Source organism: Acomys minous, assembly GCF_964271855.1.
Source record: "Acomys minous genome assembly, chromosome: 9".
Classification (NCBI taxonomy): domain Eukaryota; kingdom Metazoa; phylum Chordata; class Mammalia; order Rodentia; family Muridae; genus Acomys; species Acomys minous.
This window is the reverse complement of record NC_140490.1, coordinates 92,170,013-92,187,381: the sequence shown is the minus strand read 5'-3', so window position 1 is coordinate 92,187,381 and position 17,369 is coordinate 92,170,013. Positions and strand designations below refer to the sequence as shown.

Genomic DNA, 17,369 nt, shown 5'->3' with positions numbered 1-17,369 from the left:
GTGTAGCCTTGGCTGACCTGGACTTACTTTGTAGACCAGGCTGGCCTTGAACTCACAGAGATCTGCCTGTCTCCTCCTCCCAAGTGCTGGGATTGCAGGCATGCCTCACCACACCGTGCTCTATGATGCTTTTCTTCATTTGTGCTTTTGGCAAGTTCATTATTGATACAGAGAAACTATTCATTTCAATATGTGGATTTTGTATTTGCTACTTTGCTGAAAGTATATATCAACTCCAATAGTTTTCTGGAAGTTTCTTCAGAGCATTTTAAGTACTGGATCATGCATCTGCAGTTAGGGACACCTTGACTTCCTGCCGTATTTGTGGGTTTTTTTGCATCTTTCTTTCTTACTGTCCTGGCTAAGACAAAACAGTGTTTGAAGAGAGTGAGCACCCTTGTCTTATTCTTGATTTTAAAGGAGATGCTTTCGCTTTTCCCCATTCCACAGAATTGTCTTGAGAAGCCTTTATTTTGTTGAGCTATTCCAACTTTCTTCAGGGCTTTTGTCAGGAAGGGATGTTGAACCCTGTCAACATTTATTCAGATGTGTTTATTCTGATGACTTGTGATTTCTGTTCTTAAGCCAAACTACCCATTGTATTATAGTTATTGCATATGTTGGATGCATATTCACACATAAATGCATACATATTCATACATAATGCATATAGTTATTGCATATGTTCTCACCTCTAGAATAAAACCATTTTGGTCATGGCATGTTATCTTCTTAATGTGTTCTTGAGTTTGATTTGCAAGTATTTTATTGAGAACTCCTATATCTAGATTCATCAGAGACACAGGTTTGTAGTTTTCCTATTGGATTGTGACTTATCTTGTTTGAGCATCTTGGAAACCCCGCCTTCATATGATAAGCTAGGTAGTGTGCCTTCCTTTCTTGCTGTGAAGTGGATGGAGAGGAATCAGAGTTCATTGCTCCTTAACATTTTTTGCGGAATTGAGCAGTAAATTTGTTCAGTACCTGGGTTTTCTTTGTGGGTGGACTTTTTGTTACTGCTGAAATCTCATTGCTTAGCGTGGATGGGTTTTTATCTTCTTGATTTAATTCTGGTAGGTCGTATCACATGTATCTAGCAATTATCCATTTTCTCTAGATTTTTTCCATTTTGAAACTTACGTTTCCAAGGTATTTCCTAATCATTCTTTGGATTCTTTTATAACATTACTTTTCCACCCATAACTTTATTCAGTTTGTTCTTTTCACTCTTCCTTTTGGCTAGGGGTTCATCAATCTTATGTATCTTTTCAAAGGACTGACTTTTGTTTCAATGATTCTATGTATGATTGTTTAGGGTTCCATTTCATTAAGTTTTGCACTGATCTTTGGGGTTTTTTGCTACCTTCTGCTTAGGAATTTGGCTTGTTGATTTTCTAAGGCCATGGGGTACACTATTAGATTATTTATCAGGCATTTCGGATTAAAGTAGCTTACATAGTTACAAGCTTTCCTCTTAGAACTGCCTTATCTGTATTCAGAGGGGTGTGATAAATTAGACATAATTTTAATTTGATTGTAAGAAGTGTTAAATGTCATTCCTCATATTTTCAGTGACCCAACAGTTATTGAGATTGTATCACTCAGTCTCCAGGTATTGAGTAGTTTCTGAATTTTCCTGGCTATTGATTTATCATTTTATTCTATTATAATCTGACAATATATAAAATTATTTTATTCTATTGTATATATTAGTTATTTTTTTTCAAAAGAGGGTTTCTCTGTACATCCCTGGCTGTCCTGGAACTCACTCTTTAGATTAGGCTGGCCTTGAGCTCACAGAGATCCATCTGCCTCTGCCTCCCTGAGTACTGGGAATACAGGCGTGTGCCACCAATGCCCAGTGTATTTGTTAGTTTTAATATGGTTTTTTAAAATTAAGTCTATTTTAGAGAGGGTGCCATGGACTGCTAAAAAGAATTTTTATTCTATAACTTTTGTTTGGAGTATGCTGACGATATCTGATGGGTCCATTTGGACTAAGATGTAGTTTAAGTCAGAAATCTTTTGTTGCCTTTAACTTTGCAGGCCCTATCTAAAGATGAGAATATAACAGTGAACTATCTATCAACTGTTATTGTCTTTTTGTGTCAGTACCTAGCTGACCTTTTATGGTCATTGTTTTATGACATTGGAAGCCCTAATATTTTTCATGTATATAACCACCCACTCCCTCTCTCTGTGCCTCTTCCATGTATGTGTGTGTGTGTGTGTGTGTGTGTGTGTGTGTGTGTGTGTGTGTGTTGCTCCTCTTATCACTATGTAGTGGCTTTATTTATTTATTCCTTCTGTATACATTTGCTTTGACTCCTATTTTATCATGTATTAGAGTAGGTAAGTCAGCTTATTTAGGGTTTCCATTTGCTTAATAGATTGACTTCTGTCTCTTGATGCCAACTCTATAGATATCTTTGTCAGTGAAGTATTTTTCTGGAGACATTAGCTTGTTGGATCTTGTATCTTTATCAAATCAGCTAATCATCTCCTTTCTGTTGGTAGTTGAGGTGTGCACTTTTAAGGTTGTTTCTGACATATGTATGCCAACTCCACAAATTTTGCTGACTGCCTTTCTGGTTGGTTTGATTACCATTTGTTCTATCCTTTCTGCCTAATATTGGTATTAAGCAGGAACTGGTTACCTGAGTTGAGAAGTTCTGACCCTTTAGATGAGCGGTTCTCAACCTTCCTAACGCTGTGACCCTTTAACACAGTTCCTCGTGTTGTGGTGGCCCCAACCATAAAATTATTTCTATTGCTGCTTCATAACTTTGCTAGTGTTGTGAATCACAATGCAAATTTCTGTGTTTTGTGATGGCCTTAGTCTCCCCCTTGTGAAAGTCATTTGACCTCCACAAAGATGTCACAACACATAAGTTGAGGACTGCTGTTTTAAAGAAACCTTCATGGCTGCCTTGCCTTTTCATTTTTCTTAATATTTCTAGGTTGCAATTTGTACATATAATTGCTTCTCTATATCTAATTTGGGGAGAAATCTTATTGAGAATTCTATGTTTTCAAGAATTATTTTTTTCTTCTGTCAAGCTCTCATAAAGGTACATATTGTTATATATTATTTTGAATATTCCCCCTCATTCTCATCTACTCTTCTTGGGGGCTCCATCCTCAACATCACTCGGATTATAAATAAATTTCCGTAAGAGCAAAATGTAGAGGATACAGAAATATACTTAAAATTGGCCAAGGCCCTCTTCTACATCACCAAATAGGAAAAAAACTAAAAATCAAAGACAAATGTGCCATGAAGCTAAAAAATTATTTAGGATAAATGTGCAGGTAATAAGTGAGTACTAAAGGAGGGAGATGGGAAAGGCAGAAAATAAAGGAGCATTGAGGTTAAATAAATAAAAAAAGAGTGAAAATGGTAAAGAATGTTATGGGGAGAGGAAAGAATGAAAGAAGAAGAAGAAAAATCAACTAAAAACAGAGGTTATGTAAGTAGGGCAATGAAAATAAAAGCATGAACTTCAAAATGAAGCCAAAATGTTACTAACAGCAGAACGGACTGCAAAGGGGGAGATGTGGTTCAAAAAAAGAAGCAAAAGGAAAGGAAAATAGAAAAAACTGCTCCATAAAACTAAAAAAAAAAAATGCTTAAATGAAATTAGATAACTGCATCAGGAAGAATTAAAAACATAAATATTTTTAATACAGTATAACAAAAATACTACTAGGCCATAGTAATAACAGTAATGAAGGTGAAGCATAAGGAATTAAATAAAATGAATGTTAGAATGACTTTTCCTGGGGCACAGCGCCTTGGAGACTTCCTACTACACACATTGTGCTGTGGGGTCAGTTGTGCTCACGGAGTCTTTCCTGTGGTGACACTGGTATTGCGTTGCGTCTGACGTTTCCCAGAGCTATTTTCCCTTAGTCGCTCCTCTCCTTTGCATACCAGGGGGCCCTACTGCCCCCCACCCATGAAGCTCATTTTGTGAGTTAGACAATTTTTCTCGCCCTTTCCGTACTCCCCAGCTCATCCTCCCTACGGTGGCTAATATTCTAGCTGGGGAATGTTTCTCAAGCTCATTCCAAGTGCGGGGAGTAATCACAGCCCTGAACTTTATATAAAGATAGGACCTGTCTTTGGACTTTCGGGAACTTCTGGGTTTCAGTCACTCAGCCCGGAAGGCTACATTTCCGAGCTCTTGGGCTGTGGAGCGGTAGATGGAGGTTAGAATGACTGTAGAATTTGGTCCATCTACTGATGTACCTGGGGTCTACCAACTCTTGTGGTACCCCTTTGGGTCACAACAACTGTGCTTTTAAGGTTGTTGATGTTCAGCCCCCTCACTCTCACCACTGTCCAATAAGGTTGTCTCTGACTTTGGAACTGCGGTAGGTTAAATTTAGGCTACCTGACTTGTGAGGGCTATGGTTACTTAGAGCCCAGGGTAGCCCCATTTTAAATAATGGCCTCCCTCTCAAGACAGTGCCCAGCCCCTGATCTTTAAGTCATATACAATGGCAAAGCGGAGTGCCTCTCCGTGTTTGGCCTGCCGCTAAGGGGAGTTGCTCCTGTTGTACCAAAATCTACAACCTGGCTTGAGACTTGTGAGGGTCGTAGACTTGTCCTGAAGGTAGGACGACCAATCTTTCCTCACCAGAGCCACCCATCTGACTTTTGGATGGTGCTCTTCTCCAGCTCCTCCCTTAAGCATAAAGTTCTATGACTTGAGCTGTGCATAACTTGGTTTCTTCCTTACGTGAGTGACCTTATCTGTCTTTTAGAACCTTCAAGGTGTTTTATCAGCACCTGTGCAGACTTCTGAAGCTCACTCACTCTTTCTTTGGATTCATGTCTGTTCCTCCCTCCATTGGTTCTTCTCCCTAATGGGTACTAAGTGAGGTAGCCTCTAGCCTTCCGTGTTACCCAGAAATGTCAACGGCTTGCTTAAATTCTTACATGTTATTTGGAAGGGGCAAGACATGCTAATAGTAGCCAGCACTAGCACTTGCTGTATACCAGACACTGCTCTGAATATCATATATAATATACATAATTTAGTTCATCTACAACCCTATGATCCGAGTGTCATGATAACGTCCATTTTAAAGATAAAAATACTTGAGGCAAAGCAAAGCTAGGACACTTGATCAGAGTTGCACTGTTTGTATTTGCACACCCTGGATTTGAATCTAGATACCCAAACATCAGAGTTTTCAGTGTCCTCAGTCACCGTGCCATGCTGCTCCCCTCAGCCGTATCATTTCACTGCATTCTAAGGATTGTTGCTGTGTAGATTCACGTCTTTGGGTAGCTTTAAGTAAATGGTGAAACAGAAAGGAAAAATGATGAAGATGAAAGTGTTTTCCCTCCCATAGGCTCTTTCAATCTAGCCTTCTTTCTTGGTCTCAGGAACATCAGCAGAATTCTAACTTCTCTGTATAGGAAGAAGAAGGAATGCAAATGGGTTCTTTATGAGAGGACAGGTCTGAGGAGGCATCTTAGGTATTCATCCGGGGACTCTGCAACAGTGCAGCGGTCTCTGGACAGAGTTGGCCTGATGAGGCTGGCTTTTGCTGCGAATAGAGAAAATGGTAACAAGAGCTTTAGCATTATTTTTTTTCTGTGCTACTTTCCCTGAGCAAAAGGCTCTCTAAATACCGGGAAAAAGTATCTCACTTGGCAGTGGGTCTGTGCGGGTGTCTCTAGGTGGGCATTTGAAGCACTAGGCTGAGTAAAAAAGCTGGCCACTGGGGCTGGAGAGGTGGTTCAGCCATTAAGAGCACTGGCTGCCCTTTAAGAGGACACAGGCTCAACTTCCAGTGTCCACATGGCCACTCACCACCATCTGTAACTCTAAATATAGGACATCCATCCCACAGACACTGCATGGGTGTGGTGCACAGAAATACATGAAGTGGAAAGACCCATACATATAAAACTTCTAAAAGTCATACTTTAAAAAATTTTTTAAATAAGTTGGCCACCACCAAAGTGGTTGACTATCATCTAACTCATTGATGACCTAACTCTAACGAAAACCAAAAGATGGAAAAAAATCACAAACTTGCTCTCTACTTAAGCTGACATATCCATTTTCTTCCGGGCTGAGACAGCAGCTTTGGTAGATCACTGCCCTTTAGACTCAGATGGAGCTTTACCATGGAGCCTTCTTCACAAAAGACGGTGGAGGATTAAAAAGCCCTGCAGCATGCAGTCTGCAAGCAATAGCCTAAGAGATCGCATGGTCCTAGTCCAAGTGTAGAGGGTACATGGACCACCAGTGTTGGAGGCAGAAGATGCGTGGAAGCCCAGAGAAAACACATTGATCCACCCTGTATCCTCTGCTTCTATGCAGGATCTGAACATTTCTAATGATGTATACTAGTCATGGCCAACTTCTTGACCCACTCTACCATGGCCTCTCCCACTCTACCATGGCCTCTTCTGAAAGCACGCTCAGAAACATACCAAAAGTAAGGTTTTACCAGCCATCTGGACATCCCTTAGCCCAGGTGAAGTTAACCATCACAGTCACTGAAAAGTATCCATTTTTATACAAGCATTTTAATCAGAAAAAAAAAAATCCTGTTTGAATTCTGTGCTTTTCAGTTAACTGATACAGAAAGCATTAAGATATTTTCTTCTTTAAGGAAATTTGGTTCTTCTGTATCCCTCACATGTGACACCCCCCCCTTTATCAGCAAAGGCAGTGATTCCCTAAAAACCAAGAGTCTAGTCTGGATACTTGGGGCTGAATATTCACCCTTTGGGGGAATATCCCTTCTATGTGTGTAAAGTGTAAATGGCACCTGTGCACCCTACCTCACACCAGTGTTCTGTGTTATGCATACTTGCTCACCCAGAGAGCACATTCCGCACTGTAGATGCTTGAGGTAGCATATACGCTTTGAAGTCCGGCGTGACTTTTGCTCCTTCTAGTTGTTTGCGATGACAGTCGAAAGCCACACGTGTCCAGTAGTCAGAAGGACTGAGGGTAATACCAATTTGGAAACTATCTTATATAAACCACAACACAACACTAGTCTGTGTGCCCTGATACCCCAGGGCCAGGAGGACCATGGAACCAGTTGGAAAAACATGGTGAAAGCTATCTGTCTGCCAGCTATCTGTCTGCTGTCTAGTCAGGGAAAGTGTGACTGCAGGGAGACAAAAGTCACGACAGCAGGTTCTCTGTACACACTGTGGTGTACCGTCACCCCAGCCCCCAAGTTAACCACAGATAAGACTCTTCTCTGACCTCACCTTTTTCTGAGCTTCTGCAAAATGTAACATTTTTATGATGCTTCTGCTCCTTTGCTTAAAGGGCTCTCTACTTCCTTCTGGAAACTCCCAGCCTTGTGACCACTTGATCATTCATTAATGCGTGGGTTAATACATAATTCAGATCCGTGCAAAGATAGTGATATCGAGGCTTCTTAGTGAACCTGAAAGAACATCAGTTTCCCAGGTCTCTTCTCTCCATCTGAAAAAAACAAAAAAACAAAACATAAGACCTGAGGCTGTTCTGAGAGTGTTGAGTACGTATGGAGGATGTGAAGTCGTCTTTATGGCTCCAGGGAGAGATTTCCCTCCTGTGTTTCAGAGTGATGCTGACTTTCTGTACCCTTTGGTCTTGCCTTCCATGTACCACAGGATCGATAAACAGATAAGCAGGTTTCGGAGATGGTTACCTAAGAAGCCAATGAGGTTGGACAAGGAGACACTGCCAGACCTGGAGGAGAACGACTGCTACACTGCCCCTTTCAGCCAGCAAAGGATCCATCAGTGAGTGTCCTGTGCTAAAGCCTGCATCTCACTATGGATGTACAGCGTGGTGGGGCCTGTCCTTTGAGGGAGAGAAAAAAATGCACAGCTCATCCCTCTTGAGTCTTTTATGTCCCTTTTATGTCAGGCAATGGGGGGTTGTAACACAATACTATCACATCAGGCGGCCTAAAGGGACCCCATGTTCTTTCATATGTGTGTTCAGTGGATGATTGTCTCCATGACGATTTAGAGACCCAGGCTCTTTCTGTCAATTCTGCCTTGGCTCTGTCACTTCCTAGTGCTCAGAGCCCAGGCAGAGGAAGTGGATTGTGCTTTCCATGCTGAATGAAGGTCTGGTTTCTTTGCTTGCTTTTTTCACGGTTTGCTGCTAGGTTCTCCTTTGCTTCAGTATTTCACCAAGTTATCGCAGGAAGAGCTACGTTACCTGGCAGCCTACTTGCCAGCTCATTTATCAGTCTCACAATGGTAATTTGTCACTGTAGGCACGTGGGCAAAAAGAAAAAGTTGGCTGAGTAACTTAGCCTGCCAAGAATTGCACAGGCGATCAAAAATTTACTCTGAACTTCCTAAGAGGACAAGAAATGATGGGACGCAGGGTGGGTGATGGCAAAGAAAAGCATACCAAAGGCTGTAAACTAGATGTTTTTTTTTAAAGCCTCCCAAAGAGAGCATTAATCAGGTCAGCCCAACCTACATTCAGACAGACTCTGGAATTCCTGGCCTTCCCTATGCCTGGGGTAGTGACAACTTCAGTAAAAATGACATACCTGAGGGATGGAAGGGTGTGACAGATTTTTTAAAAAATAGGTTGCCAATTTTTATTTATTTATTAAATATGTAAACCAAATGGCAATTGTCAAGAAGGCGCAAGGACTGCAAGGTGAGTGCATGTTATAGCAACAGAAAAAAAAATCAATTAAATTGGGGGAGCAAAGGAGGGAGAGAAGAAAAACGATGTATAGATGATCTGCATCGGATTGTGTCTTGCTGGGGGGAAAATCAATGGAACACAAGGGATGCCATAGGGAAGCCTGTGAATCAGACAAGCTCTGCATCCCTGCAGGTCTGACTGCTATCAACCCAGCCTCATCCCTTGAACATATAAAAAGTGATGCTCACAGCCCAAAAAGCCTCCACGGGAATTGGTAACCAGATGGTATTCAATATTAATCCAGAGTCAGGCATTCTCTCCAGAAAGAAATGGAAGCTAATTTGCTTCTGCTTTTAGTTTAGATCCTGGAAGGTCTTTTTTTAAGACTAGTAATTGTTGTGTTAATCCTTTATGAGTAGAGACTGGTTTACTGTCACATTTTACCTTTGTTTATTAGCTGACTGAAAACATGCCTGGCCATAGTGTAGGAGGAGCTCAAAGTTTGGGGATAACGGGTACATTATGGACAGGTGGGCGGATGGATGGGTATAGTGGATGGATGGATGAATAGAATGGCCTGGTGGATGGATGGACGGGTTGGTGGGTGGGCGGATGGACGGGCGGGCGGATGGACGGGCGGGTGGGCGGGCAGGCGGACGGGCGGGCGGATGGATGGACAGGTTGGTAGGTGGGTGGATGGATGGGTGGGCAGATGGATGGGTGGGCGGGTGGATGGGTGGGCGGATGGGTGGGTGGACGGACAGATGGATGGACAGGTTGGTAGGTGGGTGGATGGATGGGTGGGCGGGTGGATGGGTGGGCGGGTGGGTGGGTGGACGGATGGGTGGGTGGACAGGTTGGTAGGTGGGTGGATGGATGGGTGGGCAGATGGATGGGTGGGCGGGTGGATGGGTGGGTGGATGGATGGGTGGGTGGATGGATGGATGGACAGATTGGTAGGTGGGTGGATGGATGGGTGGGCAGATGGATGGGTGGGCGGGTGGATGGGTAGGCAGATGGGTGGGTGGATGGACGTTAGATAGATGGACTAATTAGTGATGTATATGGCATATGGAAGTTTTAAGTTCTTTGAGGAGAATAGAGCAAAATGGAATGGAAGCTGTGCCACCATCATCTTCTCACCTGTTATGTTCCTGAATTCATTGCTATTGGATAAGCCTCTAAAACTTAGAAGCACCTAGATAATCAACCAGTAGTATTACTAGAGATCACAAATAAGAAAACTATTTTGGTAAGTATATTTAGATATGTAACAATTAAGGTATGATAGCATATGAAGATGGTGGTATTCCATGGTCTCACACACTTTAAAAGCCTTTTGACACATTTTCAAATCAATTCAGTGAATAAATATTAGATCATCAGTCACTAATTCAATGTCTGCACCTTTCCACACATTTTCTGAGTATGAACCAACTAGCAAAGTCTTGACTGTAGCCCGGTAATACATACTATGTTTTAAATAACTGCAACTAGCCCAATAGGTGTACCTTAAATGAAGAACGGAAGTGCTCAGATTTGGGGATATACTGGTAACCAATGAATGTTGACTACTAACAAAATCGCTCACATGGATACAGACTTGGCCAGCTAGATAAAGCAACATATCCTAAGAAGATGAGAGAGTGAGATAGGAAGGCGCATAGACATTGAGCAGAGTGGCATGTCTGGGAAACTACAGGTAGTTTTCTGTAAATATGTCTGAGTTTAGGGTATATGATATGCAGTGAGACCAACATTGAGACACAAAACAGAATGATGAAAGAAGAAAAGGAGAGGGGCAGCTAAAATAAACAAACATAAGGACCAGAGTTCAGGAGGACCAAGAGGACAAAAGCATTTATAGCATGCCAATGGGACATGCAAAACTAAGCAAAGTCCTGGAATATTATGGGTGATGAAAATTTCTTTGTCTTTGAAAATCGTTGTGACTCACGGGTTACATCCCTTGGACTCGTGTGCATAAGTAAGATGTGAAAAATGTCGGCTGCCAAGTTGGAAACGATTATTGGCATAATTAGAAAACAAAACTCCCTAAAGATGTTTTGAGGGTGATATTGATGGGCTTAATTTAATCAGAAATCGCTGTTTAATGAGCTCTGGGAGCTGCGACATGGTTGCCGAGCTTTCCACACGCGTACCGAGGACTGGCGTGATGTGTTGATTTTGCAGAGGTTCCTCGCTGTGTCTGCGCCGGAGTCAGGTGGAATGATGGGAATTGTGAGTCGTGACTGTGGTAGATAAAACAGAACTGAAGGTTTGATGACTTGTGATCAAAACGGGAAAGGGACTTAAACGTCAGGCACCCTTTTGGTAGCTCCCGCATCTGTCTTCTCCACCTGTGCTTTGGCCGTGATGAGCCGAGCACTTCTCTGTTCCCTTTTACATTTGGTATTCTTTTCCACCTTAGCCTCAGCCTCCCACCTTTCAGAATGTACCAATGACACTTCTCCCGGAAAACTTCCCATGGTATCCAACCTCCACCGTCCATTCTGAGTATGGTGCTGTCTTCCGTGTCTTGGTAATATTTTTCTTTTCCTGGGTTAATGTGGTATCTTTTCATTGCTTTCCCTCAAACTACAAGTCCTGCCATTTTCAGATCCCATTGTAAATGCTTACTGTGATTTTTCCCCCCACTGGGGAAAATAAATGAATATATAAAACTGATAATAGATATGTGGGTAAAGGGCGGGTGCTCTGGGGTTAGCGGACTGCACACTCACCTTAGACTAGGTTCAAGGTCCCTTCTCCACATGGGCTGCCTCCATCCTGTCAGCACATGGCACTGGTGCTTATTCAGTTGTTGATGATCCATATCATAGCCACTGTGTACTCATAGGACATATTGATAAATACATTCATACCCTCCTTCATAGCTGTTTTGAGTTACCCTGTGGATTATTGCTAATTTTATTCATCCTGCTGGGAAGACCAGCAGAACATGCAGGCACGGCTTGTGCTTGCTCACCATCCTTCCCTCATTCCTCTTCCCCTTTCCTCACCTGGGCTTTGGTAACCACTATTCCCTGTTACAGTATCTTGTATCCATTCAGCCTACAAAGCAAATAACTGACGCAGGGAGACTGAAACGTACTTAAAAGCTGCCCACATTTTGCAGGGCAGAGTCTGAACTGATTCTAATCTACTCGTGAACTAAACTAACTACTCTAAACCTTATAACATACATATATTCCAAGCACTTGCCACTATGACCCCTGGGCTGGTCCTTGTCAAGTCCCTACCATCCTCCTCCCTTCCAGGAAGTCCCGCCTTCCACTTCCTGTCCTTCTGCCCAGCTGATTGGCTAAACAGCGCTTTATTGACGGTTGATACATTCACTCAGCGTTCTTCCACAGTTCCTCTCTCAACTTCCGTGAGACCAACAGTCTTCAGAGTCTACATATAATGAGATCATGAGCTGTTTCAAGTTTCAGAGCTCAGCTCCAGAGTTTCTTCCTAGAGAAGCCACCCTGGCTCCCTTTCTTTCTGTCAGTCATTCTAAAGATCTGATATGTTTGTTCTGCCCTCTTATAGAAACACATCTTTGAGATGTGGGGGGAGGGGGAGGGGGCGGGGCACAGGAGAGGAGGGATGTGAATAGTATATGTTCCTGTGTGCATGCATATGGAGGTCAATCTCAGTTATGTTATCCAGTTTCCACTTTGATTTCTGAAACACAGTCTAGTCACCAAAGAGGTCACTGATTTGGCCAGGCTTGATTAGCCAGCAAGCTCCAGGGATCCTCCTGCCTTCACTCCTTCCCCCCACCCCCAGGCATGGGATTATACAGGTATGCAGCAATACCTCTAGCTTTGTATGTGGGTACTGAGATCCAAACTCAGGTCTTCATGTCAAACTTCAAGTGCTTTGGTTGAACCATCCCCCACCCCCAGCCCAACAGCATATTTCTTATATAAAACTTCACATTTGAAATTGAGTAATTGTCTCACTCAGCATTTTATGATGAATTCGTTTCTCTTCGGTAAACTTTGGGGACATAGGCCATGTCCAATTTTGCTCACAATGGTATCCTATCTAGTGCAACACATACCGTACAAATAAGCACTTCACATTTGTTTAGTAAACGAACAAATTAAAGAAAAGAGAAAAAAATGAAGACAGAATACAAAATTTTTATATTTTAAATTATGTTGCACCAAACAAAAAAAAAAAAAAAAGAATTTAAGTTGAGGATCAATTAAGAAAAACAGGTGGTCCATCCCTCTACTTAAACACGGATCTAATGCTTTGCTTTTTTTATGTTTTCTTTTTGTGTTGAGTAAGTGCAGAAAATATAACTGATCATGAGACTGTACAATCTACTCTGAAGCAGCAATATAGCTGGGCTCTCTTAACTGTGCAGATACTCACTGAGATGTATAGAGTTTGGGCCTGGATCAACTTACTCTGCAATGTTTTTATGTGCAATTTCCTTACAGTAAATTTTTATTTTTCTCTTTTTCTTTCTTGTTGAAAATAGCTTTCTTTTCTCACATACGATGTCCTGATACATCTTCCTCTCCATCTACTCCTCCCAGTTCTTTCCCACCTTCCCTCAGTTTGGATCCACTCCCTTTCTGCCTCTCCTTAGAAAATAAATAGGCTCCTAAGGGATAATAATATAATATAACATGTATAATATAATAATAAGAAAAAACTAACATCAGAATTGGATGAAACAAACAAACAGAAGAAGGAAGGGAGCCCAATAGAAGGTACAAGAATCAGAGACCCACTTGTTCACACACTCGGCAACACATGATGACACTAAACCGGAAGCCATAATACATATGCAAAGGACCTGAAACAGAGCCCTGCAAGCCCTGTGTGTGCTGCCTCCGTCTCTGTGAGTTCGTATGAGCTTTGACCATGTTGATTCAGAGAGTTTTGTTTTCTGATGTCCTCCTTCCACTCTGTCTGTTACACTCTTGCCTCTTCTTCTGCAGGATCCCTGAGAGCAAGGATTTGATGGAGATATATTATCTAGGGCTGAGTGTCCCCGTGTCTCTCACTCTTTGCATTATGTCTGGTGATGGGTCTCTACTTCTCTTGTCTGCTGCAGGAGGAAGTTTCTCTGGTGATTCCTGAACAAGGCACTTACCTATGAGTATAGAAGAATGTCACTAAGAGCCATTTTAGTGCTACTTTTTTTTCTTAGACAAGGAGTATGGTTTTGCTTTGAGTCCCTGGTTCCTGATCACCCAAGCAGTTTTAGGTATGGGTTCAATCTCATGGTGGCCCTTAAGTATAAAATCTGATACTGGTTGATTACTTGTACAAACTTTGTGCCACTACTGCATTGGAATATCTTTCAGGCAGGACACCATTGTGGATCAAAGTTTTTGTGGCTGGCTTGGTGCTCACATTCTCTTTTGGTAGTGTGAAGAGTTCCTCCATGTACCAGAGATGCTTAGAACATACAGATAAAAACTGTCTCTAGGCACCACCAGCTGGACTTCTCCATGCTCAATGACTTGTGTAGCTATCTTCAGCAGTGTGGCCTTGTTGGTAGTTTGTAGAGAGTAGTAGTCTTGGCAATAGCCTGGGTTGTTCAGGGGTTCCTATAGGACCCCTATTTGGCTGTAACTCAGTTAGATGTAGCCCAATCCTGGTACTGAAAGCTCTGGGACGCGCTCTCTCTCTCGCTCTCTCTCTCTCTCTCTCTCTCTCTCTCTCTCTCTCTCTCTCTCTCTCTCCTTCTTATGTAGCAATTTTCTTTTAGATTGACTTCATACAGTATGTATTTTAGGAAAGGTCTACTGCATTAGGTTTCCATACTAACCCTCAGATGGTCCTTAATTTCAGCTTTCTCTCCCTGTATTCCTTCCCTTGTCCCTCTCTCTCCTCCTCATCCTTACTTGATTCTCTTATTCCAGCACCTCTATTCCATCCATAACTCTCTAGTCCACGTCCTTTCCATAACAAAATCTAGTACCCCAAGTCTCTTAAGTCTTAACCACTGTGGTTCTATGGATTGTAGTTTGGTTATCATTGACTCAACAGATAATATCCACATATAAGCAAATACACATAACAGTTGCCTTTCTGGGTCTGGGATGATTTTTTTTCTAGTTCTACCCATTTAGCTGCAAGTTTCATAGATTCATTTTTTTTCAGTGGGTGAGTAATACTCCATTGTGTAAATGGACCACGTCTTCTTTATCATACTTTCTGTCGAGGGACATCTAGATTGTTTCCAATTAGTGGCTATTGTGAATAGAGAAGCAATGAACATGACTGAGAAAGTGTCTCTGCGGCAGGATGAAGTGTACGGATGTGCCCAAGAGTAGTGTAGCTGGATCTTGAGGTAGATTGATTCCCATCTTCCTGAGGGTCCGCATCACTGATTTTCATAGTGGCCGTACAAATGTGCGGTCCCCCCCGCAGTGAATGAGTGCTGTTCTTCTTACTCCATATCCTGGCCAGCATGGAAGGTCGTTTCTTTCATTGATCTTAGTCACTCTGACAGGTGTAAGGTAGAATCTCAAAGTAATTTTGATTTACAGTTCACTGAAGGCTAAAGATGTCTGGCATTTCCTTAAGGATCTCTCGAGCATTTGATTTTCCTCTATTGAGAATTCCCTATTTAGACCTGTACCCCATTTTGAATTGGGTTGTTTGTTTTCTTAATATATAGTGTTATGAGTTCTTTATGTATTTTGGATATTATCCCTCTATCAGACGTGCAGCTAGTTAAAAACAAATCCCATTCTGTAGCTGCTACTTTGTCCAAATGATGGTGCCCCCTTGCTGTGCAAAAGCTTTTCAGTTTTATGAGGTCTCATTCATTAATTGTTGCTGTTAGTGCCTGTGCCAATGGTGTTCTGTTCGGAAAGTCTTCCTGGGCCAATGAGTTCAAAGCTGTTCCCCACTTTCTCTTCTATCAGGTTCAGTGGATCCTGGGTTCATATTGAGGTCTTTGAGGCATTTGAGTTGGATTTTGTGCAGGGTGGTAGACATGGTGTATCTATATTTTAGAATCAGTGGGAGCAAACCTGTAGGCAAGCATTTTCATAGGTCTAAGATGGCACTTTGTTATTTTACAAAGGTGCACCTGTGGAGGGAAAAAACAAAAACAGGCAAGCAAACAAAACAAAACAAAACAAAAAACCCTCTTTTTTCGTGCCAGAAATGATCCTAAAAGTTTTGTGTGAATCTTCAAAGGCTACAGCTATGGCCATTACACCATACAGAGGAAGAGTGTAAGGCACAGAGTTACCTCCTTAGACCTGCACACCCGTGGTTTAACATTGTTGAAGTTTAACTATTATTCGCAACACTAGCTAAGGTGAGTCCTTCTCAGAAAAGGAGGCACAGCATGCCTGCTCTGCGTAGCCATTTGGATACTTAGAATCATATATCTACTATTTTTTTTCCAGCCCCTGGATCCCTTAGCAATAAGAGAAAAAAAAAAAAGAAATATACCATTCCTTATCAAGCTCCTCTCCTCACTGGCCAGGCTTAGATGCTGCCCGTATCATTTTATCCCCATCACACAGGCCAAAGCTCTGCCGTGTATTTGTTCTTTTTTTTTTAATTAATTTATTCAGATTACAACTCAGTTGTTATCCCATCACTTGTATCCTCCCATTCCTCCTTCCCTCCCGCTTTCACTCTATTCCCCTCCCCTATGTCTATGATGGTGTCTTTGTTCTTAACTCAGGAGAGGCTAGGACGCTAGCTTGCTTGTCTGTGCAAGAGGGAAAAAAGCTTATTAAAGAACTAGGCAGTGATGAAGAAGGAATTCTAGCCCAGACAGGGACACACACACCCCCAGCGCCACTTCCCTTCTCCCCACCCCCCCCACCTCATCTGGAGCTAGTACTTTGCTGTAGAAAACTGCCTTGTGCATTATATAGTTAGCATGATCCTGGCCTCCAGCCACTAAACAGACACTAGGCATCTGCCTTCTGCACCCTGTGATGAAAATCTCTCCACCGCTCGTTACGTTTTCCATTGGTGGTGATGGCAGAGTGGTACAGCGTTGGACCACTCCCCACTACCTTGAGAATGGCTGTCCATCTATCTGTCTTCCATGCTGGACAACCTCCAGGTCTGATAAATTGAATTCCACGGGAGTCTGATGACTGTGGTCGACACGTCCATTTAAGTATTAATTTATTCCTCTTCGCCTCCTTCCTGGGGATGCTGTTCCGCTTAAGTATCACGCTGCCCTTTATTCTTTAAATGGCATTAGCAGAAAAAAATCCTTGAGACAATTGCTTTCTAAGGTCAATACCTATAATAAAGATGTTCTATGGGCGCTAGATATGAAAAGGGGAACTAGGGGAGAGTGGTGTTACTTTTTATAATGCCTATGCAGGGAGTGTTTCAAGAAATGCATCTATTTTTGAGTTGCCTCTCAAAAAGTGTGCTAGGTACAGATAAGAACATTTCCACATCTTTATTTATTTATACCATTATCAGCATTTGGTGCATTTTTATTTTGGACTGTATCCTCTTAGAGCTTATATTTTAGCCAGGGGCAATCAGCTACAAATTATAAACCAGTGATTGTCAACCGAGTGTGATTTTTTTTTCAATGTCTGAAAACGTGTTAAAAGGTCACAGCTTAGGAGTGGAGACTGGAACTGGTCCCTGATAGGTAGCGGTCGGGGATACTGGTGACCACCTTGGGTGCACAAGGTGAGCATCTCCATAAAGAACTATCCAGCCTCACAAGTCGTTGGGAGGAATCAG

At 42.2% G+C, this 17,369-nt stretch overlaps 1 protein-coding gene across 8 annotated transcripts in view; it reads left to right on the top strand.

Moving 5' to 3' along the window:
- Positions 1-17,369, top strand: part of ANO4 (anoctamin 4) — a 381,965-nt gene that overhangs the window by 269,313 nt on the left and 95,283 nt on the right. For all 8 annotated transcript variants that reach the window (XM_084795290.1, XM_084795289.1, XM_084795288.1 and 5 more), the window contains one exon: positions 7,643-7,774. In XM_084795290.1, the coding sequence (XP_084651416.1) occupies positions 7,643-7,774 (132 nt within the window). The remainder of the gene's footprint in view (positions 1-7,642; positions 7,775-17,369) is intronic.